The sequence below is a fragment of the Lissotriton vulgaris genome, chromosome 1_2 (genome assembly GCF_964263255.1).
Source record: "Lissotriton vulgaris chromosome 1_2, aLisVul1.2, whole genome shotgun sequence".
Taxonomy (NCBI): domain Eukaryota; kingdom Metazoa; phylum Chordata; class Amphibia; order Caudata; family Salamandridae; genus Lissotriton; species Lissotriton vulgaris.
The window spans coordinates 290,300,022-290,326,723 of record NC_141686.1 but is presented as its reverse complement, the minus strand read 5'-3'; the positions used below and the strand labels follow the sequence as shown (position 1 = coordinate 290,326,723).

Sequence of the window (26,702 nt, the reverse complement as noted above, 5' to 3'; positions counted from 1 at the left end):
TGACTCACTAGAAAAGGGGGCTGATGTATCAAGGGGTTTTACCCATTCTCTGTGAGTGAATGTGAGGCTACATATTGGGAAAGATTCTTATGAAACCAACATTTTTTCTATCATTGAAACACTCAAACGTAGCCAAAAAAATCAAATATGATTTAGATAATTCCTGATTCTCTACAGTTTATAACATAAATAAACAACACCTAAAACAGGCTTCTAACCCCTGTATCTTCAGACCAAAGACCACAAAACTGAAAAAAGGATGAAGAAACAATATTTTAGTGACATCCCTAAACAACAAAACTCAAGCAGAATAATGTTAGCCCAGTCTTTCTTACTGCTACCTTATATAACATAGTTACCTTTGTATTGGTCCATTCAGGAATAAATAAAAATAGCTCTTTTACTTTCCCTTTCCTTTCTTTGAATGGCGTTCAGTTTGTTGTTGTGCAGGTTTTATTTCAGTGTTTATATGTTTACACTGGTGATCGCTATTTCCCTTCCGGTGGGGTTTTATCAGTTCTAATAGGTTTAAACCTAAAACTGGACAGCCTACCTATTGTTTTTAGTTGATGGATCGCATTGTATCCATACTTATAACTTGAATAAGATTCCAAGATTGCTTATTCCTTGAGGAAGTCCAGTGTACTGGACGAAACGCGTTCATTCATCGTCACTACATGTTACGTCTGAACTATTTATGAATAATAAAAAAGAAGATTTGGAGAACACAATTTCTTGACCATGATTTTGTACCTTGTTTATTATTGTTTAATATGCAAACATTCAGTGGTGCACCGTTTGACGTGGATTACAAAACCATTTATATAATGTCTAAATTCATGCGCCTCACTGCACTTTGCAGGCAGCTGTACAAGAGGTGGCTGGAGGCTTCATTGAGCACGAAATTCTTTGTGAGTCTCTGTCAGACACATAACATATGTCAATTTATTTAATGAGGCAGTCCATAAGTGATAGGTGTCATGATACATTAATTCTGAGTATTTTTGACAAAGAAGCCCTCTGCTGTGCTCTGATGAAGTAAATGTGGCATAGGGTGAGTTATCTCCCAGACATCCTACAGGCATGGACTGGCCTGGAGTGGGCATCAGACTGGACTATTGCCAAAAGTAGTACATGCCTCCAGCCCTAGTCAGGATTCAGAAGTGAAAAGGGACCACGTCCACCATGCGTTAATCCGCCAGGCACTTTTGGGCTAAGTTTACTGCTAATCCTGCCTCCGCTAGCCCTTACCCACATCACCTGTTGAGCTCAGTGCCATTCCTCGGATTTAAGTCCATCCTTATTTCTCCCATGGGAGTTAGGTCCTTTCCAACCCTCCTGTATTTGTCATTTATAATCTTGAACAAGAGTTTTTGGGATGTTTTCCTGACTTGACTCCTTACTATCATGTCCTTGTCATACTAAGTTAACCCACTCATTGATAACTTAGTGTGAGTTCTTAGTTCAGGGTTGCTGCTTTGCTGTACAAAAGAGCAGCCTTGTTAGACCAGTGAATTCAGGCCTGATTTAGAGCTCAGGGTGCTTTAAATACTCCATTAGGGTGACAGAGTAAAACTCTCCACGGAGAAAATGTACTCCTAATTTAAAGATGTCCTTCAGTTCAGCGGACATCGCTAATCATTGGCAGGAACTGCCATAATGGTGGTTCCTGTCAATATATTAAAAATTTGACAAACAGTTCCATCAACATGATGGTACAATGCGTCAAACTTTTACCAGGTTTTTCTTTTGAAAAACAAAAACCCCAAAGTGGTATCTCATGGAAATAACCTGCCATGGTATGGGGGATAATTTTGCAGCTTTTACTTCCACTTGCCACCAGGTTTTATCTTACTGTGAGAGACAGTGAAGACTGGCCATTCGATCACCTCGTCCACTCTAAATCAGGCAGGTGGTCAATGGACCAAAGCTCTGACGGCCATTACTCCGTCGGGCTGTTGAAGGAGTACATCAGCGACAGGGATGGAGTAATCTTGATTGCTGACATACTTATAGTCTGCCTGTCTGTAAATCAAACAGGCAGACATTCAGTTTGCTGCAGAGAGAACTCTGCGTTGTGACGGAGCACCCTCCCGCCAAAACTCTGAATAAGTCCCTTTGGGTTCTGGATAGTGATCTGTGCAATCTGCAGCACTAAACTTCTTTCTGTTCCATTCACTATCTTTACATCCATGTGCTACTACATTTGTTAAAATACCTGTGTTCAGTGGCAATTCTGGTTATTAAGAAGTGCAGTTCGAAAACATTATTGCTCTGCAGAGGAAGTCCAAACATTATCCGCGAGATCTGATTAGGATATTATTTTAACATTATGTTTATCCTCTTTTTCAAGATGGAGGCTGCGGTTCATGCTCCTCTCCAGGCCTTCACACTTGCCAAGTCTAGGGTCCACCATATAGCGGAAAAAGCTAGACTCCAACGAGTACAGAACGCTGCCGCCAGGGCACTGGTAGGCATCCCCCGCCACGCATCTGTAACCAGTACTCTCACTAAACTCCACTGGCTCCCAATGGAGAAACGAATTCATTTCAAAACACTGTGCCAACTTTTAAAATTCTAAAAATGGCTTCTCCACCCATGCTCAGCCCCCTCCTGTCTAACTACGTTCCCCGACGCACGTTACGCTCAGAAGGACAAAATCTGGCAACAGTACCGCGTATCAAATTATCCAGGATGGGCGGCCGTTCCTTCAAGTACCTGGCCGCAAAGCTCTGGAACGACCTCCCTGACTCTATCAGAGGGATACAGGACCTGATGTCCTTTAGGAAAGCGATAAAAACTCACCTCTTCTGCTAGTCTCTTTCCTTCTCCTGACCCCTCCCTCTGATTACGTCTCTTACAGGATGCGCCGGGACGCCCCTTGGCTGGGGCAGCTGTGCGCTATACAAGCCCATATAACATAACATAACATAACATATTAAGGCTGGCTTGCCTGTTTGTTTTTATGCTTAATCCTGAGTCAGTGGCGGCCTGCATTATTAACAAAGAAGTTGGCAGTTGGGGCACAAATGCACACATAAACATTCACTCACATTCATGCATTTACACATGCATGCACACACACACACACACACACACACACATCTATTCACAACATTCACTTTCATATATTCATGCATGCATGCACGCACCAAACATTAAAAATAAAATCATACTTACCTGCACAGCTCTGCCTCGGAGATCCCACAGGGCTGGGACTGTTGCCTTCTCAACCAGGGAATGCAGCAGTCCCAACCCTAGGAGGTCCCAGCAGAGTTGGGACTGCTGCCTTCCCTAATTGGCTGACCTTAGAGTGAGGAAAGGCCACCGTCCCTCACTCGTCACAGGGTGGGATTGGGTCAGTGAGTCTGCTGACCCCACTATGTAACGAGGTGTCAGTGATTGACATTCAGTCCTGCACACTTCTGGGCTTAGAACTGAAGCGTCCAGGTCTGAGGCAATTAGTGATGCTCCCCCTCATCACAAGAGGGAGGGTCTTGAGGTGCTTTGTCAGGTTGAAGATGTCACATCACTGGAGCTGTGACTTCTTCAGCCTGACAGACTTTATTTATAGTTGTCAAAAGGTGAGGGGGCAATAGGATGGGCCACGGCTGTCCTGAGTATCAACTTTGTGGCGGGTAAAATAAACTTTTACTGTGGCCAAGTTATAGCCTCTGATACTGAGCTGGAGGCAATTTTGCATTAGAAAAGAAGGCTCTTGAGGAGGGCTGAATCTGAATGACCAAATCTAATGCTTTAATCATGTACCTACATATTTTACCCTTAGACTAGTTGAATGGCTTATATGCCTTCCCTGAATAAATGTATGTTTCCAAGACTTCACACCCAACCCGTCGCCCAGCAGGTATCGATTTCTGTGCAGTAGTGTGGCTTGCATGCATTGTGTATGTTGCATGAGGAGGTTAACCTCTTGACAACAATGCCCTATCCCAAAAAGCCTAACCCCTTGCTATATCTGCACAGGAGGCCGTACAGTTGGATGGTGAAGTCTTCGTGGCCCTGCTGAAGAAGGTTTGTCCTGCGGTCTACAAGCATCTGAAGAAGCATGGCGTGGGCCCGCTGCTCTACATCACGGAGTGGTTCCTCTGCCTCTTCACCCGCACTCTGCCCTTTCCGACTGTGCTCCGTATCTGGGACGCCTTCTTCAGTGAAGGTGAATGGCCTTGCAATTCCAGCAGAGGCTATGTAATGTAATGTTGCACACATGCACGTACACACACACGCACACACACAGAGGCAGGTGTACACACACACACACACACTCTCTCTCTCTCTCTCTGACTGTTCTATTAGATGTACAAGGTCACATCCCCTGATAGCACGTTGCATGATGTCACCCTTGAATCTTCTCCATTGTGCTGTTCATTGCACACACACACACACACACTACCAGTGACATCATTCTGTAGAAGTGATTTGGGTGGGGCACACAAGGAGCTACTGATAAAAGCAATGAGGCAAAGTACAACGGGAAATTTGGAAAAGAGTGTATACGTGTGTGTATATACATACATATATACAAGAGCATGTATAAATAACTATAACCCAGACCTAATAGTGACTGGGGGTGAGTATCTGAAATGTTTCAGTGCTCTGTCCATCATCTCCTTGTGTTTGCTTTGTTCGCCCTAAGTTGACAGGGTATGACCAGACGTGGGTCCCTTGCACACTTTGCCACTGGATTCAAGCTAGCCTAGCTGATGAGGGGTGCTACCCCAAAACCAGTCCCAGGATGCGTGTTTACAGTCCAGGGAAGACCTGGCTTGTTCGGGCTGAACTGTTCCCATGAGGAACAGGGTCAAGATTGATTTGCATATGGCTGGGTCTGAACTGGGGCGGTGAAGTAAGCAAAAGAATGATGATGTGTGCAACCCAGATCTAATAGTGGCTGGGGGTGAGTGTCTGAAAAGTTTCAGTGCTCCGTCCATTATCTGATTGTGTTTGCTTTAAATAAATATATTATCACAGCTGCGTTACCTTTTTTGACACTATTCCTTGTCCCAGTCCTCACAGAAGGAACTTCGCCTTTCCCTGGCACAGATTTCACCATATACAATGGATGCAACTGAACTTCCTTTTGCATGACCTTAAAAAAGAGGCTTTTACTCGAATACTTCCTGCTTTTTATCTCTGCATTCCATTGGATAAGTTTATGTTTTCTTTTTGTAGTAGTGAGCCTTATGTTTTATTCCTTCCTGCTTTCATTATTTTTCACTTTTAGGTATATGCGGATTGGCTTGCTTTTAGGAACGGCTTTAGCACTGGTGGCGCCCAATGCGACAATCTTTTTGGCACCCTTCCAATGACTTCCTTCTCCACAGATTCCCTCACTGCCACTCTCGAATGGTGCCCCTCATCTCTCCATAGACCCTCTCTCACAAGCATTTCATCTGTTTTATAGCGCTACTCATACCTGTTTAGGGTGTCACAACACTTTACGAGGTGCACAATTTATACAGCAATAATGAATCATACGTATGTAAATCAGTCTACAGGAAATCTAATCCTCATTGTCATAAAACATTGAGGTATACAAGGTGTAGGTATAAAATATCCTCTCTAGTATAGCTTAAGAGTGTTTGGTCTGGAGAAGCACCAACTCAGGATTTAAAGCGTCCCACAGTGGTTGGGGTTGGCTTTAATAGTGAGAATACATTTCTACCCAAATACAACCTTTTTTTAGCAACAGTGGGATAATGAACGACTGGAAAAAAATATAACGTTCTAACCTATACCATGCAGTTTCCATGCAGCTCTTTGATGACAGTTCATAGGTTACTCTGCTATACTAGGATTGTAACTTATGAATTACAAGTAACAGAAGGATCTCTGTGACAAAAGCTTTGCAGCAGGCACATTCACCCTCTTGCTCTATTTTATGAGCTAAAACTGTCACTGGACGAAACTCATCTCTCTCCAGCCTGCACATTAATCACCAGAGTTATTTTGACATTTTTATTGCTGTCTGAAAACTGCTGGACACACAAAGTACTCTACAGCAGAGACTTTTAAACCCATAATCTATTTCTAACACAGTGCCCACCGAGCTTAGCGCCGAGTGTGGCTGCACCAGTCGCACTGCCCTAAAGCTGGCTGCTTCTGCATGTTGGTGTCTTTCACGGAGATCTCTGATCAGCAGAAATCTCTTGAAGGAAAGCTCTGCATACCTGGCACAACTGAGAGGCTACCTCCTCTGCTAAGTGCTCAAGAGATAGTCAATGCCCAGCCTTTCCTTGCAGTACCATATGGACCTGAAAAGAGAGTGGTTATATTTTCTTCAATTAAGTATTTGCAGGACCATGTAAACTGACTCTAACATGGTAGCGGTCCTGCGATATTTTATAAAGTATTGTGCCCAGTTGCTGGGCAAAGTGGGAATTGTTCTCTAGAGATGAAAATAAACCATTTTTGATTCTGCTCTTGATGTGTAGCACCTCAATGGAGGTAAAGCGCACGACTAAGCGCAATCATCTCCCAGAAGGAATTCCGCTGATGAAGTGGCTGTGGACCCTGGCTTAGGCTTAGACATGGAGCTGCTGCAGGCCATGATGAATAAGGCTGTAGAGGCTGCCTCTGCAGGCTGAGAAGGGCAACCTTCATTCCTTGGTTCCTAGAGTTTCTGCCCCGCAAGATATTGACTCTGACCATTCGGACAAAGGAGAACAGTGGTGCTGATATATTTAGGTGTCAGAATTAACAGAGCTGGTCAACCCCCTTAGTGAAAATTGATCCTTTCCTGAGGCGGTTGCACAGGTTGATGATCATAAAGCCACTAGGGGTCACTTGAACAGGGAATGAAAACATGTGGAGAAGGCCAGTTTTCCCAGGTTCCTTCCCTGAAGGTATCCTGTTGAAAATTTTAAAGAAGAAAGTCTCTATCATGGCTGGTCTAGCGTCAAGGGGTATAATCATTTCAGAGAATGCAGCTCCGGCCGACGCTCTAGACAGAAATGGAGAATGTGCGATAACAAGGGCTTTTTTCAATTTGAAACTTAACCCTGAGAGCAGGGCCATATGCCATTCATACAGTACATTCTCTTCTTCAGGGTTTTCTTGCTCTAGCAGAAGAATTACAACAATGTGATGATTGCACCACTAAGCTTTCCATGATGGAGCAGCAGGTCAGATTTTTTATTCTTTGTCCTCTGCTGGTGCAGCTTCAGCCACTGCTGGAAGACGTCAAATCTTGATACGCTCATGGTGGGTGGAGAATTAGCAAAAATCTTTGGTAGTCACCTTTCATTCAAAGTTATCTAATGCACAGTTAGGGGATTCGGTGAAGCAATCTGCCCAGTACCATAATCTGCTGACTCAAAGAGGAAGAGGTTTTGAATTTCGATGAGCCTTTGGGCAGCCATCTTCTTCTAGGGGGTCCCTGCCAGCCCTTTCATGGAAGGGAATGTGGCCGGGGTTGTTCCTTCATCGAAAGACCCCAGCAACAACTTATTATGACTCCTACCCCTTCCCATACCCCCCAAACCCACCCACGCCCCTGGCCTGAATATCCCAGAAGAGTGAGGGGAAAATTCATGGAATTTTCTAAGACCAGAGATGAAGCATTTCAGACTCCTGGGTCCTTCAGATTCTGAAGGAAGGCTGCAGACTAAGCTTTTCAACATATCTCAAAGGCATCTTGTTCCCACTCCAACTCCCAAAAATCCAGCCAAATGCCAAGGATTGTGTGGTAATGAAGTCCAACAGGCAAAATGTAGTTTAAGATGATTTATTGAAGTAAGTTACAGGTAGATGAGTTCTAGTGTAGCCGCCCCAGCAGGAGCTGCCTTCCTGCTGCTCAGCCCATTCTCCAGCTGTCCACTTCACCTCACAGGCCCCCAACATTCCAATCCGCATCATCACTCCAACATTCCATGCAGCACACAGCACATTCACACTGGCTGAACAGGTAGAGATATAATGGCAGTACATTCACATGTACAGGATAGCACATATCCCCCAAATGAGAGGAACACAAATGCAGTTGAAAACCTGGAAGAAGATATAGCAATAAGAACCATGAAAAGGAATAAAAGAGAGGAACACAAATGCAGCTGACTAGATGCAATGAAGTACACAAAAGGGAGAGATCAGAAAGATAGGTGGAATTAAATTAAGTGGAAGCAATAAATAAATATACCCAGATGGATATAACCCATCCTCACCTTCTAATAAATGTCAACAGAATAGAATCAAAGAGTGACATAAGAAGCAACAAGTAGCTGATTGAGGTAAAAGCACCAATGACTACCCCCAAACACACCCACTGGCCAGACAGGCATGGATGGAGGCAGGACATAGCACAACACGAACTAAACACTTGACTTACACACAGACACACAAAGTAGTGAAGGAAGGAACTCCACCAAAACATAGAAGAAAGAGACTCACACTACAATAAGGGAAAGAATAAGCAAGGGAAGAATAACAAAGAAATGTAGTCCAGATTCAACAGATGAGAAGAAGATAACACATCACAAGGAGAAACTGAACTAGCAAGAAAGAAGATGCAGCACTTTCCCTACTGTTGCACTCAATGGAGTGGGAATAGTAATTTTTATCCCTCCTCTATCCAATACTTTCCCTACTAATGCACTCACTGGAGTGGGAATAGTCATTTTTACCTCTCCGCTATCCAACATTGTCTCTACTGTTGTATTTATTGTGATGCAAAATGTATGTTTTATTTTAATTTTAATAGTTTAATTTTCTAATTAATTAATTTAAAAGTTTAAAAATTAAATAAAGATAATAGTTAATGAATTATTTTAAAGTAAATTAATGTATAAATTATTAAGGGGGGCCATCTGTCCGTCCGCCATCGTGCCGGTGCTTATTTATTTATTTATTTGCGTGTTTATAAAGCGCTTGAATAAACTCCCGGAGGAGTATCTCCGCGCTGAGCGACAACAGAAGCCAAACGGGGACAGTATAATCGTACAGGGCCAGAACTCACGAAGTAGCGGATCATTAAGTTCTCATTAACTTATTAACTTAACTGGTTAGACCTGAAACAAAAAGGTTTTCAATTGTTTTCTGAAAACAAAATGGTCGGAACACTGTCTTAATTGGAGAGGGAGACTGTCCCACAAAGTAGGACCAACCACTGACAGGGCCTTGCCACCCATTCTAGCCCTGCCAACCCTAGGTATCTTTAGCAGCAACTGCTCACTTGACCTAAGGGAGCGTGTGGGAACATATGGGACAAATGTATCAGCTAGATAGGCAGGGCCTAAATCATGTAGTCCTTTATGTACAATACAGCAAGTCTTGAATTTCACTCTTTGGCAAATGGATAACCAGAGAAGTTTATCCAACAGAGGTTTAGAGGAGGATCTGGGGGGAGCGTTGAGGACTAGCCTGGCTGCAGTGTTTTGTACCACTTGCAGTCTGTCCAACACCTCTTCGTTTGCAGACACCAGAAGACCATTACAGTAATCAAGCCGGCTGATCACTAGAGCCTGAACCAGAGTTTTCCGGAAGGAGCGGGAAAATCCTACGGAGGAGCCCTATCACATGGAAACAGGACCCCACTGTATTATTTCCATGTTGTTTCATAGTCAGCTCTGGCTCCAAACGTACCCCAAGGTTCTTTTTTTTTAATTTTTTTTTATTTTTGGTAAACCTTTATTATCACATAAGGCAAATACAACATAAGGCCAGAAAAAGCACAGCCGGCCATTATCACAGAGACGATCAATGCAAATCAGTAAGTCAAAACATATACATTCCGCCTCCTCAATTCCACATCAACGCCCAGGATACTGTCGCACCATGGTGGTACCAGGATAAGAGAGGTTATTTTTTAAAAGTTTAAAGATAGTACAGGATCCGATATCATACAATCTAGTAATACCAGAGCTAGGGGACATCACAAATCAGGATATGCACATTCGGGACCACTGCAGGCGGGGCGCTGGCACTAACGCACACTAAACAGGATAGACAATAAATAGTACATTACGCCCCCCAATGCAGCACACGCCCGCCGTATCTGAAAACACTATGATAACATCCCCCATACTGGTGTAGGACATAAGAACATCCGGCAAGCCATCTACTACTCGGAATCCCAAAGATAAGAAAAAGAAAGAAAGGAAAGAAAAAGCCAAGCAGAGCAAGAGAGAAAAAGAGGCCCTAGAAACTGGAAAAAGGGAAAGAAAACAGAGAAAACCCCTCCCCCCGACCCCCCACCCCGCACCCCTGCCTCCGGCTACGGCCTCCCCCTCAGCAGCGTGCCTGTCGCCCATTTTGTGAAACCCGAGATTTAGAAGAGAGAGAAAAGAAACTACCACCCACCTAGACTAAAAGAAGAACCCAAGAGAGGGAAGGAAAAGAAAGAAACGGAAAACGGAGGGGAGCCCCCCAGCAGTCCCCCGGCCTCTTCCTCTGCAAATAACGGATGCGGACAGGACGTAAAACATTTCTGCTAAAATCAGTACAATAGAGCAGTGCACTAGGCACAGGATCAGCCCAGCATGTCAACAAGTAAAACAATATGCCGCACATCCCTCATAAACCCGCAAACAAAAAGTATCGAGACTGAGGAAACAGCATTTATCCTTGTCCAGTCCTGCGCATACCGCGATGGCCAACCAAATTGTCGAACTCCAAATCCGCAATCGTAGGGAATAAGAAGAACAGAGCAAACCCAGACAGCAGCAAGTCTGCAATGCTGTGATGTGAACGGACCTCATCCGAGCCCGTGTCCTGCCAGCGTGATGGACCCAACCTGACGCTATAACATGAGTGCCACATTTCAATCGGCGAAACAGAGCAGGGAAAGATCGTCACGTTGTCAAAACATGGCTGGAGCAGAACCATAGATACCAGCAGCAAAGCGTGGAAGGAAGTTCCATCGCTCGGTTCCAAGCAAGTGCCCACGGATAGTTCTAGATCACCAATGTCACCAACTGGAGAAGGCTCGAGAGCCCGTGTCCCGGAGTTTTCGATATCAGTAGCTGGCGCCATAGTGCCGCGTCTGGGCAATAAAGGAGGCATCTCACTGTGCGCCAACGAACCACCCGGTCTCATTAGTTCCGCCACAAAGACTACATCATCCAGTTTATCACCCAGTGATCGGGCATCCTGCTCCAAGGTATCACGAAGGTCAGCTAGGGCAGCAAAGAGATCGCCAAGATGTAATTCTGCTCCGTGCCCCCCTTTAGCCAAACTCCCTTGCTCCATAGTTTGTAAATCAGGTCGGGACTCGGTCTCACGGATGCAGCACTCTGCTCCCCTCGCTACATTCCGAGGAAGCACAATCAAAGATCGGGGCCGGGGCATGCGCAGCGGGGCATCATGAGTCATAATATCACCGGCAGGTCACCCAAACAGTGGAGGCGTAACCAAAACACAGCCGCCGATGGTGTCAGCGCTATTAAACGCGGCCGGGTGTAAATTCGGGATTCTCCCGCAATTAGCGGGACGGGTCTCACCACGGTCCCGGGCGGCAAGCGAGCAAAGTTCCTGAAAAAGCACGATTCACTCAGGGGAACCATGAAAGGTCGATCCCCAACTCATGCCCCCAATCAGCCAAGCGGGCGATCCAAAATTCAGCCGTTCCGATTCGATCCGGAGCCGCCCGGCCCCCCACTGCAGCTGGTGGCCGTTGTTGTTCAATTGATGGCCGGCCCTGCAGTCCAGACGAGTCCCCGGCCTTTAAGCTGCCTCGGGCCGCAAACGCCGCTGGCTGTTTCTCCCCGTGTGGGGCTGGTACGAACCTCGGGGATGCGCCATCAAGTACCAGAGCTGTTCCTGCACCCGTGTGTGCCCTTTCGAGTCAGGACATCAGGCAGAAGGTGCCCTCGGGAGGAGATGATACACGGAGCCGAGGGACTTGGCGGCCATCACGGTCGCCGGCTTGGCTCCGCCCCCCACCCCAAGGTTCTTGATTACTAGTTTTGGTTCGGGGACTGGTCCTAAATTTAAAGGCCACCAGTCAGGGGACCATAATATTTTGGCCTCACCGAAAAGCATTACCTCAGTCTTACCAACGTTACACTGAAGGAAGTTGGAAGACATCCACTGGGATACTGTTTTCATCCCCTCGGAGAAAGATTGTATGACCTCCGGGGTCAATAATTTAAAAGGAAAAAGCAGCTGGGTGTCATCAGCATAAGACACTGGACAGAAACCAAAGGCTCTAGTTATATCTGCCAGGGGTGCCACATAGGTGTTGAAAAGAGTTGGGCTCAGACATGAGCCCTGTGGCACCCCTTTGGTGATCTTAACCTCATCCGACCGAAATTCACCCATGGTGACACTTTGGGTGCGGTCGGAGAGAAAGCTCTTTATCCAGTCCAGTGCCTTGCCACCCAGTCCCTTCACAGTCAGGCGTTCGATCAAGATCTTATGAGAAATAGTATTGAACGCTGCCGATAAGTATAGTAGCACCAGGACAACAGATATACCTCTGTCCTGGTACATACGAAGATCGTCAGTTATCGACAGCAGGGCCGTTTCGGTACTATATTTCGGTCTAAAACCAGACTGTGAAGGGTCAAGGCTTCCCGATAATTCCAGGAAGTTGGACAAATGCTTGTTAGTGTGCTTTTCAATGATTTTACCCAAAAATGGTATCAGAGAGATGGGTCTGAGATTGGACAGATTAGTCCAAGGGATGGCGGTGTTCTTCCGGATAGGTCTAACTAGAGCCTTTTCCCATTCCCGTGGGACACGTCCTGTTTCCAATGAGAGGTTCACCAGGCTCTAAATATCCGGACCAAGCACTTTCCCCACCTCTCCCATGATCTTGCTGGTAATAGATCAGAAGGGCTCCCACTTTTGATGTTATTGATCAACATCTCTACCTCTGGCAGAGTGATATTCGGAAAGTTAAGAAACAAATCAGAGTTGGCCGCAACTGCTTGACCTGATGTATTAATGTCAGGATTATTATTTCTGGATGGAATAGATGCCTCAATTTTTTCATAGATAGCAACGATCTTATCGGTGAAAAAACTTGAGATGTCGTCACATAGTTGTTGGGACGACATGTCGGCACTTAGGACCGTCTGCCTGGATTGCGTCGGTCCTGCACACAAGATCATGATGTGACCGCCACCGTGGCCATCGCATCGTGTATCTCCGACATTGCGGCGGGTGCCGCTGGCTGCAGCACCCCCCGCAATGTCAGAGATTCTGTGTTTGCATTTCCCTGCACTATGTGGCAAGCACCACGCGGTGCCTACCTCCTGGTGCAGGGAAATGAAGGGGGGTACCTTAGATACCCCCCCAGTGCATATCCATCTCCCCCAACACAAGGGGGGCCCGCTACCGGCCCCCAAATGCAATCCCAGCCAGCCTGTGAATGGAAGTTTCACTGCCATACACCGGCTGGTGGGGATGCAGCATCGTAATATGGTGGGCGGTGCCTGCTAGGCACCGCCACCATATTGTTGATGCAAGGTGGGTCCGCCGGGCAATAGTAACGATTGCCTGTGACGGACCCGTGGTGGACGGACTTTGCCCACCATTGTAATTTGGCAGGTGGAGAAGTGCTTTACTCAGACGGTTTCACCGCCACCGCCAATCAGCCCCTATGTTTTAAAATTAAGTTTATTTTTAATATTTAGTTGAAATGTATATTAAATTCAATTAATTTGGTTAAAGATAATATTAATATTTTATATTTTTAATATATATAATTTAATTTTATTTGTATTTTCAAATCGATATTTTTTACATCTATGGTTTTAACTTCGATATTTTTGATTCAATATTTTTGTACTTAACTATTTAAGTAAAGGGAGTCGATATTTTTACTATCTATATTTTTGCTTCAATATTTTACTATCGATATTTTTACTATTGATATTCTATCAGTGCATTGCTGATTCATTACCCCCGAGGCTTTAGCCGGGTGGTTGCTTACTCTTACTCTCCTGCAGTTATATCTGTGATTTTCCCTTTGTGTCCGCTCCCCCCTCATCACATTAGTGCTAGGACGCCAGCCGAGCATTTTGCTTGTAATTTCGTTATTTTTTGGTTCTGGACTTAATTACATTTTTAAATACCTGTCACTGCACTCTGCCTTGTGTGGGCATTTTTAACTTTTATCTCCCTACGGGTGCTGGCCGATTCTTGGGCCAATATCCTCGGGTCCCGGGCTGTGGGAAGCAGCGGCGGCCATTTTGGGTAGGGGTAGTCGCCACTACATAAACAGAGGTCACAGGGCAGTCCCTTGATTGCTGATTCATTACCCCCGAGGCTTTAGCCGGGTGGTTGCTTACTCTTACTCTCCTGCAGTTATATCTGTGATTTTCCCTTTGTGTCCGCTCCCCCCCCTCATCACATTAGTGCTAGGACTCCAGCCGAGCATTTTGCTCGTAATTTCGTTATTTTTTGGTTCTGGACCTAATTACATTTTTAAATACCTGTCACTGCACTCTGCCTTGTGTGGGCATTTTTAACTTTTATCTCCCTACGGGTGCTGGCCGATTCTTGGGCCAATATCCTCGGGTCCCGGGCTGTGGGAAGCAGCGGCGGCCATTTTGGGTAGGGCTAGTCGCCACTACATAAACGTTCGGCTATGACTCCGCGCAGCGGACGCGCTCAGCGGATACGCCGTCTTCGCGCCGGAGTCAAGCCAGAGTCCAGCCCGTCTGCGCCTGTCCGCGACCGGACGAGGCTCGGGGCTGGACCCCTTGCCCTCCCTGATAGTGACTGTATAAATAGGGGTAGTATTCTCTACACCAAACAACAACTTCTATCTCTGTGTCCCACATTCAATGATAGCTGCCGCCACAACCTACGAGCGGACATTCCCTCTCTACAGTGTGAGATCTGTGCCTTTACTGCACACCACCCGAACATCGAAAAACAAGAAACAGCCAAAATAAAGCTGACATTGCTCAACTGCAGATCTATGAAAAAGCATGAACAGGAGATACATGATCTGCTCACAGAGGAGGGCCCTGACGTCCTTTTTCTGACTGAAACATGGTTAGATGACACATCGGCGCCCGAAACCCTTGAAGCTATTCCCCCAGGCTACAGTCTGCTCAGAATTGACAGAGTTCGTCAGAGAGGTGGGGGGTTAGCACTGATATATAAAGGGGACTTACAATGTACTTTAGAGAAAGCCACCCTATCTAACAGTGAGTGTGGTTTTTTCACGATAAAAGTTTGCCCTAAAATACCATCAATGGATTCCTTATATATCGTCCTCCCGGGGGGGGCCACACAGTTCTGTGACCATCTGACAGAACTGATAACTCAACCTACACTCCGTTATAAAAAATTACTCGTTTTGGGTGACTTAAACCTCCATTTTGAAGACAATGACTGTGGGGAGGCACAGGCGGTGGTTGAAGCTCTGAAATCTCTAATGCTCAACTTACAATCATTGTCCCCATCGCATCAATTAGGGCATCTCTTGGACCCTGTTTTTGCTAATTGGGATGGTATTAAGGTCTCCACTCCGATTAGAATCACTTGGTCTGACCATTACATTATTCCCTTTGTGGTTAATGGTACTCCTCAGGAAATCAGGAATACTAAGCCCAACTCCCACAAACACAGAAATTGGAAAAACTTTAGCCTAGATTCTTTTAATCTTGCCCTGCTAAAGGAACCCCCTCCCCGTGGTGACACCCTTCTGTAAGCATGGCATGACTATGAGAGTTGGATGTCCAAAGCTCTGGATACAGTTGTGCCTTGGACACTGAAACCCCCTGTAAGAAATACTAAAACCGCTCCTTGGTTCTCCAATGAGCTCAAGGAGGTCAAAGCGAAATGTAAAAAGCTTGAACGCTCCTGGAGAAAAAACTATGATTCAGAAAGCAAGCTTAATTACAGAGCAGAACAAAAAAAATATCATAAACTCTTGAGAGCCACTAAAGGCAATTATCTCAGGGAAAGAATAGAACTGGCAGACAACCCCACCAAAGAACTCTTCTCGGTATATAAAGAACTTACGGTACCCACTAGACTAGAGGCCCAGGACATCTACTCCAATGAGCTATGTGACTCTATTGCAGACTACTTTGTAAGCAAAGTTGATAAAATACACACCACCTTTACGAGTGGCACTGATCCACCGTTTGATCACTGTGTGACAGTGGATATTTCAGACAATAAACCTTGCCTGTCGTGTTTTAAAGTCCCTGACAGACAAGACCTGCTTAGCATCGCTAATAGCATCCAGTCCGGCTCACCCATGGACGTCATCCCTCCGAAACGCTGTAAGGGAATTTTAGAAAGCACTATTGATCATATTGGTCATATGATAACTCTATCCTTCCAAGAGTGCCATGTGCTGGATGCATGGAAACTGGCCCAAGTCATACCATTAAAAAAGAAACCCAATGTGCAAATTTCCCAGTTTCAGAATCTCCGCCCTATCTCCCTCCTCCCCTTCTGTATGAAAGTGGTGGAGAAGATAGCCAACATTCAACTCATGAAGCATCTTGAAGATGAGTCTCTCCTTCATTCCACACAGTCAGGGTTCAGAGCCTGTTACTCTACTGAGTCAGCCCTTCTCTTCTCTACAGAATGTCTGAGGCAAATGGCGGATGAGGGGCAGACAGCAGCGTTGGTACTTCTAGATCTTAGTGCAGCTTTTGACACCGTGCTGCACACAACGCTGCTGTCTCCCCTCTCGGATATGAGAGTGGTAGGATCTGTCTTTGAATGGATTAAATCTTTTCTTGAAAACAGGAGTTTTCAAATGCATTGTCCTCCATTCAAATCCTCCCCCAGGAAGCTGAGACATGGGGTTCCACAGGGCTCCAGTTTGAGCCCTACCTTGTTCAATCTCTATATGGAACCCCCGGCCCACATTGTGCAATCTTTCGGAGTGGATATTGTCACGTATGCTGACGATACCCAGCTCATGATTAAACTCACGCACAATCAGGAAGATGCCACCAATTTCTCCAATTGCCTTCTGTCAGTAGCAGGTTGGATGAATAACAACTGCCTACGCCTTAATGGCGATAAGACGGAGCTTTTAGTCATCGGTAAATCCTTTTGTGACTGGTCACCTGAGTGGTGGCCAACTGAACTGGGCGCAATTCCTTCTCCATCGGAATCAGTCAGGAACCTCGGAGTTATGCTTGATGCTGATCTCTCTTTTAAACACCAGGTCAGCAAAGTCACAGGTAGATGCTACAGCATACTCAAAACTCTTCGCAAAATCCTCGACCTTCTTCCCATCAACGCTAGGAGAAGCCTAATCCACGCATTAGTCACACCTCATCTTGACTACGGTAATGCCCTGCTCTTAGGTTTAAGTAAGAAAGGCTTACACCAACTGCAGTGTGTACAAAACGCTGCTGCACGCCTGGTTCTCAATCTGCCCCGCAGAGCATCTGGGAAGTTGGCTCTGTCAAGACTTCACTGGCTCCCCATCAGGGAGCGTATTAAGTTCAAAGTGCTTTGCTTTGCCCACCGCATTGCCCAAGGAAAGGGCCCAAGATACCTGCAAAAGTTCCTTACCGTCCATCGCCCCATCCGGAACCTGAGATCGGCCGGAGCAATGCTGTTTAAACTCCCTCGCATTCGCAAGGCCAGGATGGGAGGCCGTTCCTTTAGGTTTTTGGCAAGTAAACACTGGAACGAACTGCCCATAGATCTTCGTATGGAGCCCTCAGAAACAAGATTCCGTTCAAAACTTAAAACCCATCTTTTCCCTGTCAACTACAACTAGTGTTTCTAGCTTAATTTTCCCCCTCCTTCCGGTCTTCTGCCTTCTAGGGTCTTACAGCAATTTATAGCGCGGGGACACACTGTTTTAGTGTAACCAGGTGCTCTAGAAATGGCTATATTATTATTATTATTTAACCCTCTTATATACAGGGACTAAACTAAGTCAAAATGGAAGTAGACAACGCGCAGGTGCTGGTGAATGTGTCTCAATGTCTGAAAACTACACCTGGACACGTTTAGCATATTTCTGTGGAACCCAACCTCTTGACAGTGGAGACTGCATTCAACCTGTGAAAAGAGTGGGTAGACGCCATCTACCCGCATGTACCTTCGACTTGTGCCCTGCTAAGGGTGTATTTCTGAACCATTGTATTGAATGTGGCTGTTTGAACTGCAGCCATGTTTTGTAATGCAAAGCACTCGTGCACCCTGCACTAACTGGTTCCATTATGGTACCAAGCACTTTAGCTTTCCTCAGACCTCTGTATAGTAATGTCTGCCCTTGATCGTGGGGTTGTTTGGACTGGAGCTGAAATTTGTTGGCAGGCAGAGCCCACCGGCCATGGGCTTGGCCACGAAAGTGACATTTGTTGGTGTTGTACCAGCTTTTTCTAGGGAAAAGATTTTTTTCCCAAACAACTAAGGACCTATAAAAATAGATGTTCAATTAGAAATATGTGACCAGCTTCAAGTTTCTAGGGCTGGATCCATAACAGGCATCTGCCTGCTAGCGCTGCTCCTGTGGAGCAGGCTGCAGCCTGCAATGCGTGGAATGTGACATCCAAACGAATGCACCAAGAGTTCCATATGCACTAGGTCAGACACATGGTCAGTTCCCTCTTGCAAACAATCACAGAGAGTCTGGAAATCCTTCAACAGTAGCTGCGTAGCATATGCTGCATAAGAACTGTCTCACAGGGAAAAACTTGAGGATGTATAAGCTCTATTAAGAGAGCCTTATGCCTTGCTGTCAATCACGTACAGAAGAGTAGAGTCCTCTGAGACCAGGGAAGAGGATGATGTACTTGAAGATAATTTGGTATTAGTGCTTCTTCAAATCTCTAAAGTTTTCTACGCATGGTTAATAACTCTGTCTATGAGACGGGGCTCCTCAGTTTTATATGAACTGCGATGGGGAAGACAGATGATAGGTGATGAATATCATCGGAAGTAATTATGTGACAAAACTCTATAGGAAACACAATCTAGTGAGGCCCAATTCTCTATACAAATATGTACACTCCCATAGACAGTTATTAATCCCAATTCATATTTTATTATGCAATAATTCATGAAGGAAAAGAAGGAATTAAGAACAATATAATGGATATATGTACTTGTGTGCCGCCGGTAAACGCGGCGTGCGGCGTCGGCAGTCCATGTTACATCACACGCGCATGGAGACTGTGACGCATTCACTGCAGACGCCGCGTTTACCAGCGGCACACAAGCAATTTTATTTGCTCCCACGAGGCAACATCACGGAAAATAGGAAATTAACTCCCCCGTGTGCTCTACATCGTAGGCACATTGCGCCCGGTGGTCCCCACCCTGTTCAACACGTGCATGATGCCCTTTCCAATATCGTCAGAACCCACTGCCTCAACATCATATCCTACGCAGACGACACGCAGCTCATCCTCTTGCTTTCTGAATACCACTCCACCACCAGGACCAACTTCCACAACTGCATGGCAAATGTCGCCGACTGGATGAAGACCAACTACCTGAAGCTCAACATAGACAGGACAGAATGGCTGATTTTGGGGCTCAACACCTCTCTGCGGTACGTCACCCGATGCGTGGCCCTCTGAACTCGGATCCACACCAACAGTCCACCCCCCCCCACCGTGGCATCTTCCTGGACAGCAAACTCACCATGAAATGCCAGATCAATGCAGTGTCCTCCGGCTGCTTCCTCACCCTCCACATGCTCTGAAAGATCTTCAGATTACACATAAACACCAGGAAAGCCATCACTCAAGCTCTAGTCACCAACTGGCTGGACTTTGGCAACACGCTCTACGACGGACTCACCACCCAACTCCTGAAGAGACTTTAGATGATACAGGACTCAGCCGCCATACTCATCCTAGACCTCCCCTTACTGTTCCACATCACCCCCACCTCAGGAAGATCCACTGGGTCTCCATGCAGAAAAGATGCCATTTCAAGATGCCGACACACGCCTACAATGCCCTCCATGACCATGGACCAGTATACACCATCTAGTGCTCGAAATTCAACAAACCCATCAGACACCTGCGCTACGCCTCCCTTGCCCTCGCTCACACTCCTCACATCTGCCGAAGGAACAGTTGAGGATGCTCCTTTTCCTACCTCACCGCCCACCTCTTCCTGCACCTCTGAACAGCATCCTCTCTCCCATGAACCCAGAAAAGGACTTCCAGCAAGAACCCAGCGCCTGCATATCCTCATGGGTGATTAGCCACGCTCTACAAATTCGAGTTTATTGAGTGATTGACTAAGCTTACTCACAGGGCATTGCAACATTGTGCTTTTGTTTCAGCCCATGATTAGTATGTCAGTCTCACTGAGGAAATAATGGCCAAATGGTGTCCAATGGGCTTCCCCGAACAGGGTGACCACTCCACTTTTGTGGTCTCGGTCTTCCACACTGTGGCACCACCTTCAGGGTTATAGTAGTGGTCTCTTTACCTTTGAATGAGTCTAGAAAACCACAAGGTGGGAAGTCAGGAAAGCCACTGAATGTTGCCACATTTTCAATACCGCCTTCTTCTAGACCTTTTGTTATCCTCATCTCCCAGCACCAGCTATTTATTCTCCTTGCTCTCTTTCTCCCTCTCTCTGGAGTGGTACCCGCTGCTCCTGTCTCTCCAGTCCCTCACCTACTGTCAACTTCCGTCAGTTTCTGATTGCTTGGTTCATTACCATGTCTGATCCTTCTCTTTGCTGACATTCCTTCTCTTCATGTTTCTCTTGTGCTCCTCCTGTCTCTTCCCCCAGTTTCTGAGTGCTCACTTCATACTGTGTCTGATTCCTCTCTCTCTGCAGATGGTTCCACTCTTCCTCCCTCTCTAGTGCTTCTCCAGTCTCTTCCAATCAATATCTGATTGCTTGGTTCCTACCCTGTCTGAAACGTCTCTCTCTGCAGTAGTTTCCGCCCTTCCTGTCTCTCTAGTGCCTCTACTGTCTATTCCCATCAGTTTCAGATTGCTTGGTTCATACTCTGTCTGCTGCTTTTCTCTCTGCAAAAACTCCAGCTCTTCTCTCTGGTGCATCTCCCATCTATTCCCTCAGTTTCTGATTGCTCGGTTCATACCCTGTCTGAACTCTCTCTGTCTCTCTCCTTTCTCCCTCTCTCTCTCTCTCTCTCTCTCTCTGTCTCTATCTCTCTCTGTCTCTCTCGCTCTCTCTCTCTGTCTGTCTGTCTCTCTCTCTCTCTCTCTCTCTCCCTCTCTCTCTCTCTCTCTCTCTCTCTCTCTCTCTCTCTCTCTGTCTCTCTTGCTCTCTCTCGCTGTCTCTCTTGCTCTCTGTCTGTCTCTCTCTCTCTCTGTCTCTCTCTCTCTCTCTCTGCAGAAGTGCCTGCTCTGATCTTAATTCCCCACCTCTCACATTTCAACTCTCTGGGTTAATTACAGTTCCATTGTCCTTCCTCTATTTCCCACCAGGTGTGAAGGTTCTGTTCAGGGTTGGTCTGGTTCTGGTCCGGTTGGCACTTGGGTCCTCGGAGAAGCTGAAGCAATGTGGTGGAGTCCTTGAAACCCTGGAGCAGATGCGAAGTATCCCCTCTCAGCTGCTGCAAGAGGATTTCTTCATGACAGAGGTGGGAAATACTGTTTCTCAGAGATGTGGGTAAACCTCTTTAGTGTGTCGTGAAAATTGCCTGGTAGATGAGTGGGATTTCTGCCTGCTGCAGAGTCTTCGGGGAGATTTACTAAGATTTTGCGCCGTGTTTGCATCACAAAAGTGAAGCAAAATGGCGCAAAATAATATTTTCCTAATTAACTTTCCAGTGACATGTTTAGTGCAGAGCCATCAAGCAGCACCCAAACTAAAGGGGCAGGGGTCCCAAAAGTGCCACTGCCCATTTTAATTCCCATTGGATTCTCTGTATGTAAGTATGTGTGTGGTATTCATATTGTGCAAACCTAGCCAATAGGCAGAAAAGTGCCGGAAGGGCTTTGCTCTTTAATACAGAAACAAGTAGCTGGAAAGAATTACACCAAATTTGACATGTAGGTAGAACTTAACTCGAGGATTGTGTTTTTCCTGGCAGAAATCATTTCAGTAATTTTTGAGAAATTAGCTTTTAAAGAGATGCTCAGGCTGGGTATTAAGATGTTAAATTTTAAAGATTGCTGGACAATTAATTTGCTGATTCTCTGTGTATTCCCGAATCCATGGAGGATTTGCAAATCAAGTTTAAAAAAGGAACATCAATTGATGAGGGAGTTTTTCTTCCCATCATCTATTATGGATTTGCAAATCCACTGTCTTCTGATTGGCTGGTCAAAATTATTTTTCTACGACCATTACCCAGTATGGTACACTGAGCACTAAATTGGAAAAAAGCAAAGGAAAAGGGCATAAGGGGGCAGAATAAGAATATTCTAGTTCCCAGGCCCATGTGAAGTGGTAGGACCAGTTCTTAATTTGAGCTGGTGGTATCCAGTGCTCGGCACTGGCACTTAATTGACATCACCGGCACTTTCGACAGTGCAACACATGGTGGTGGTGTTTGTCTAGTTTAGGAATGCGCACTACACATTAAAAATTACTGCCTGACGCCCAAGCCATTCTTTTAGCTTTGGTGGACTGGAATACCCTGAATTGTCACTTTGGAGGAGTGTGATGGGTAGTAGTTGTGTGGGTACTGTCATTGGCAGTGCTGGCAGGGGCAGTGGGTGGGGCAAGCAGAAATGGCCTTCTGAAAAGGGCCCTGGCACTTAATAGTTTACAACCACTGGAGGGGCAATGGATCTAATCTTCTAATAAATAAAAATTAAAAAGAATTATGTTTATTACAGGATGTACAAATCATATTCCAGATATTCCAGATATGCAGATCCTGAACCCTCCCTGAGTCCGACGGATGAACCTGGGACACAGAATTCATGCAACCTGAAAAATAAGAAAAAAAAAGAAAAAAAAAAGTTTTTATGAGCCATACTTGTGTGTTTGCCCACTGGCTACACATTGGCCACACAAGGTGGGTGGAGGGAAAGGGGCAGGTGTGGCCCACACCCCCACAGCACATTCCCACCTATGGAGTGTTGTGTATAGGGCCTGGGCTGAGGCAAGGTTCAGCAGCCAAACCAACTATGCACCGCCAAAGACCATATGCAGCAGTAGATGGCCGCCCGCAATGAGTTAGTGCAGGGGCTGCCCAAAGGCCAGACATGGCAGCCAACCTTGCTGCATATGGCTTAAGGCTGTGCACAGCAGTAGTTGGCTACTTTGGAGGGTAAGGCATAGCACCTAGGGTCCAGGTCCTGTAGCCAAACCTGTGGTGCATCAAGGGTCGCTGCCCACATGCGAGTATGGCCTTTCTGGAGGCCAAGCCTTGCTGGTCATGGCCTTGGTTGCGGGTGTTGACCACACACAGCGGGTTAGGCATAGGGCCTAACCCAGAGGAGGAGGTATGTACCCAGGTACCCAGTGCTAGATTTGTTCAGCAGTTTTCTGGTCTTGGAAGCTTAGACACACACATGCACATGAAGGTGTACACACCTGCACCCTCACCTTGTTTCTTAAGTCTGCTCAAAGGTTGTTTTGTTTGGCTGTCACACCTTCCTTTCTCTCCTCAGGTTCACAACCTGGCTGTGTCCGACCGGGAGATCCAGAGGACCGGCCTTGCCCAGTTGGCCAAGATGAAGAAGTTGCGGCCTGGGTTCAAATACCACCCAGGCGCGCGTCTCTACGCGGCCAAGGCGGTCTTTGATGACCAGCAGCTCAGGCAGGTGCAGTGGCATGACACTGATGCGCTGCCACCTTCTGGTTTTTCTATCCCCACCATCGTGGTGGAAGAGGTGACCCCACAGAAGACCAAGGAGGAGCGCAAGCGTGAGAGGGAGGAGCTCAAAGAACAGAACAAAAGAGAGGCAGCGCGTCAGCAGGAGAGCAAAAGGCGGGAGCTGGAGGAGAAGAAGGCCAGCAGGAAGCCGAACACGCGTGGCAAGACGTTCCACTTCCAGCGGAAGTCGCCGGCACCAGCCACAGAGGTCCTGGACCGGAAGGGGAGCGGCGGCAGCCTGAAGAGATACTCCGTTCCTTCCTGATGGACCTTTGACTTTTTATGAATAGGCACAGGGCCTTTTCATTGTAAATAATGTACAAAGTAGCAAAATAAATTTTCTTTGAGCACAATGTGAATGTGTATGCACTTGTACAGCAGTAAAGAGTCAGAAAGAGTTGTTTCTCAGAAAATTGAGTCAAGCCCAACAGGGAACTAAGGGAGAAATCGCCCCAAGGGGACCTTATTGTTGGTATACTGAGTCCAGAATCAATCAAAAGATAGAGGGTCACCTGTGCAGCCAATCAACAGAGCAGGCACCAGAGGGGTTGTTAATCAGAGCCATTATTAGCATTGCAGAGTGCGGTGGAAGGCTCTCAGCAGAAGGTTGGCACACCCCATTGTTTGCCATCTGATAGTCATACACTTTTCGCAGATTACATGGAGTTTGCAGGAATGTTTAAAAAGAAGCTGACATGGTGAATCATAGCTATCGCACAGGTAAGAGTAAAGAAAGACCAGCTCTGGAACACTGCAGCAGCTCCCGTCAACTCTGGAGAGAGCACGCCCTCTCCTGTCCTTCAACTTATCTTCTCCACACAACATACAGGCAATCAATCATTAACAAGCGGCCCCAGCCTGGAGAAGTTTGCACAACTGTACAAACAAGACACACAAGTAAAGTGCATTATTCAACAGCTCTTTTCATTTCCCTTTCAGTTTGTGGGGCTGAACCTGAAGGTAAGCGGTAGGAACCGCAGTCCCTGTATTGTTTCAGTGCCGTCTCCGCTCAGGCCCGGCTCTAGGATTCTTGCTCAGGGGGCCAGGAACAAGGATGGGTGGGCCACAAGATGAATGGGCAAACTATTGCAAAGATCTGATATTTGAGGTATTGACATTGTCGACTTTTAGCATGTTAACAACATAACATATCCTTTTGGGCTTCCGGAGTAGCGTGCTACTCGCCGAAAAGCGCTTCAACACCTCATCAGGGGTAGCAAGCGCTATAGAAATGGAAAGCCTTCCCTCTTCTATCCCTCCACTATCATTTTCAATCCAAATAACAGACTAACATGTCCACCCCTCACATTAATTTCATATTTCACTATATTAGTATACCACCAATCCTTTCTGGGTTCTGGAGTAGCGTGCTACTTGCTGAAAAAGCGCTATGAAAACCTCCTCAGGGGTGTTAAGCGCTATATAAATGCAATCAGAATTACAACCAACAAGTTACCAACTTCGCTTTCGCTTCCGCACTTCCGCCTTTTATGAAAGCGAGGGATGCTACATGCAGATGGGCTGCAGCCTGCTCCTGGTCATGGGCAGAAACATTCCTGCTGTCACCTATCTCTTTGCAGCTTTTCATATACTTTTTTTTTTAATTGTCAGCTTTGCAGTTTACAAAGCAATGGAGGTAAAAAATGCAGTGCTGTAAGCTGTCTGACAACTTTTCACACTCCTACTTAATAAAATAATGCAATTTACTATACACCACCCTCCCTTTTTGTGCACATGTTCATTAAAAAATTCAGTTAAAACTGAGGGCCCGATTCACAGAATGAACTTAAGACTCAATCCTAAACTTACTACTATTTTGGTATTCACAGAATGCACTTACTACTTTTGGTATTCACAGAATGAACTTACTACTTTTGGTATTCACAGAAGTTAGGATTTTGTCTTAAGACAGACTTAAGACAAAATCCTAACTTTAGTCTGTCTTAAGTCTGTCTTAAGTTTGTTTTAAGACAAACTTAAGACAACATCCTAACTTCTGTGAATACCAAAAGTAGTAAGTGCTTTCTGTGAATACCAAAATAGAAGTAAGTTTAGGATTGAGTCTTTAGTTCATTCTGTGAATGCCAAAAGTAGTAATTCTGTGAATACCAAAATAGTAGTAAGTTTAGGATTGAGTCTTAAGTTCATTCTGTGAATCGGGTGCAGAGTTATGGTTTTGACAAACGTGCAAAAATAATTCAACTGGGCCTGGGTCTTTCTCGCATCTGTTTTGAGGCCATCCAAGTTTTTTCTGAGATGTTGGCCCATCAAGCTTTTAGCAGTCTTCCCTGTTGTGGTAACACTTCCTGCATTCACATCTCCCCCTTACTGGGAGAAGTCACAGCATGCTTGAACTGCTAGCCTTGAGTTGTCTGGTTGTTTTGTAGCGTGTATTTCGTTTACGATGTGTAAACCATCCTGCAGTGCCCTATACTAAACAAACATGCTCAGAATAGGCAACACTGCACTGTGCACTACAGACTCTGTGTGGCCACGCGTGTAATACAAAAGACTTCCATAAGAGGTTAGAGTACAACGGGTGAACACTATGAACCATAAAACACCTTTCTTTAAGGCACTGAAATACATCAGGAAAGGTGCTTTTGAAGAAAAACAAAGGGCCATATTATCAAGACCGCCGGTAACATTATTGCTGCTTTAGCGGCAGGAAACTGCAGCTAAAGTGGCGATAATGGGCTTGATAATATGCCCTTGTGAATTCCCATAGAAGCCCATGTTCACCCCAGAACCTGGGCTTCTATGGGAATTCAGAAGGGCATATTATCAAGCCCCTTATCGCCGCTTTAGCAACAGTTTCCTGCTGCTAAAGCTGTGATAATGTTAACGCCGTTCTTGAAAATATGCCCAAAGTGCTATGATGCAAAATGTATGAAAATTAGAGCCTTTTCACCTCATCTGTGAGAGTGAGTGAGAGTGTTCAGGATATCGGTACTGTTCATTTGTGCATACAGCAGATACGATCCCTGCTGGCATCACGCTTGTCCCCAGGCCTGAAAGTAGCCTATGTCCAAGGGTG

At 45.9% G+C, this 26,702-nt stretch overlaps 1 protein-coding gene across 1 annotated transcript in view; it reads left to right on the top strand.

The window, feature by feature from the left end:
* Positions 1 to 25,381, top strand: part of TBC1D10C (TBC1 domain family member 10C) — a 138,048-nt gene extending 112,667 nt beyond the window's left edge. Inside the window, exons 8-10 of the mRNA XM_086953257.1 lie at positions 3,985 to 4,174; positions 21,321 to 21,475; positions 23,460 to 25,381. Of these exons, the coding sequence (XP_086809383.1) occupies positions 3,985 to 4,174; positions 21,321 to 21,475; positions 23,460 to 23,930 (816 nt within the window). The 3' untranslated portion in view covers positions 23,931 to 25,381. The remainder of the gene's footprint in view (positions 1 to 3,984; positions 4,175 to 21,320; positions 21,476 to 23,459) is intronic.
* The last annotated feature ends 1,321 nt before the right edge of the window (positions 25,382 to 26,702 follow it).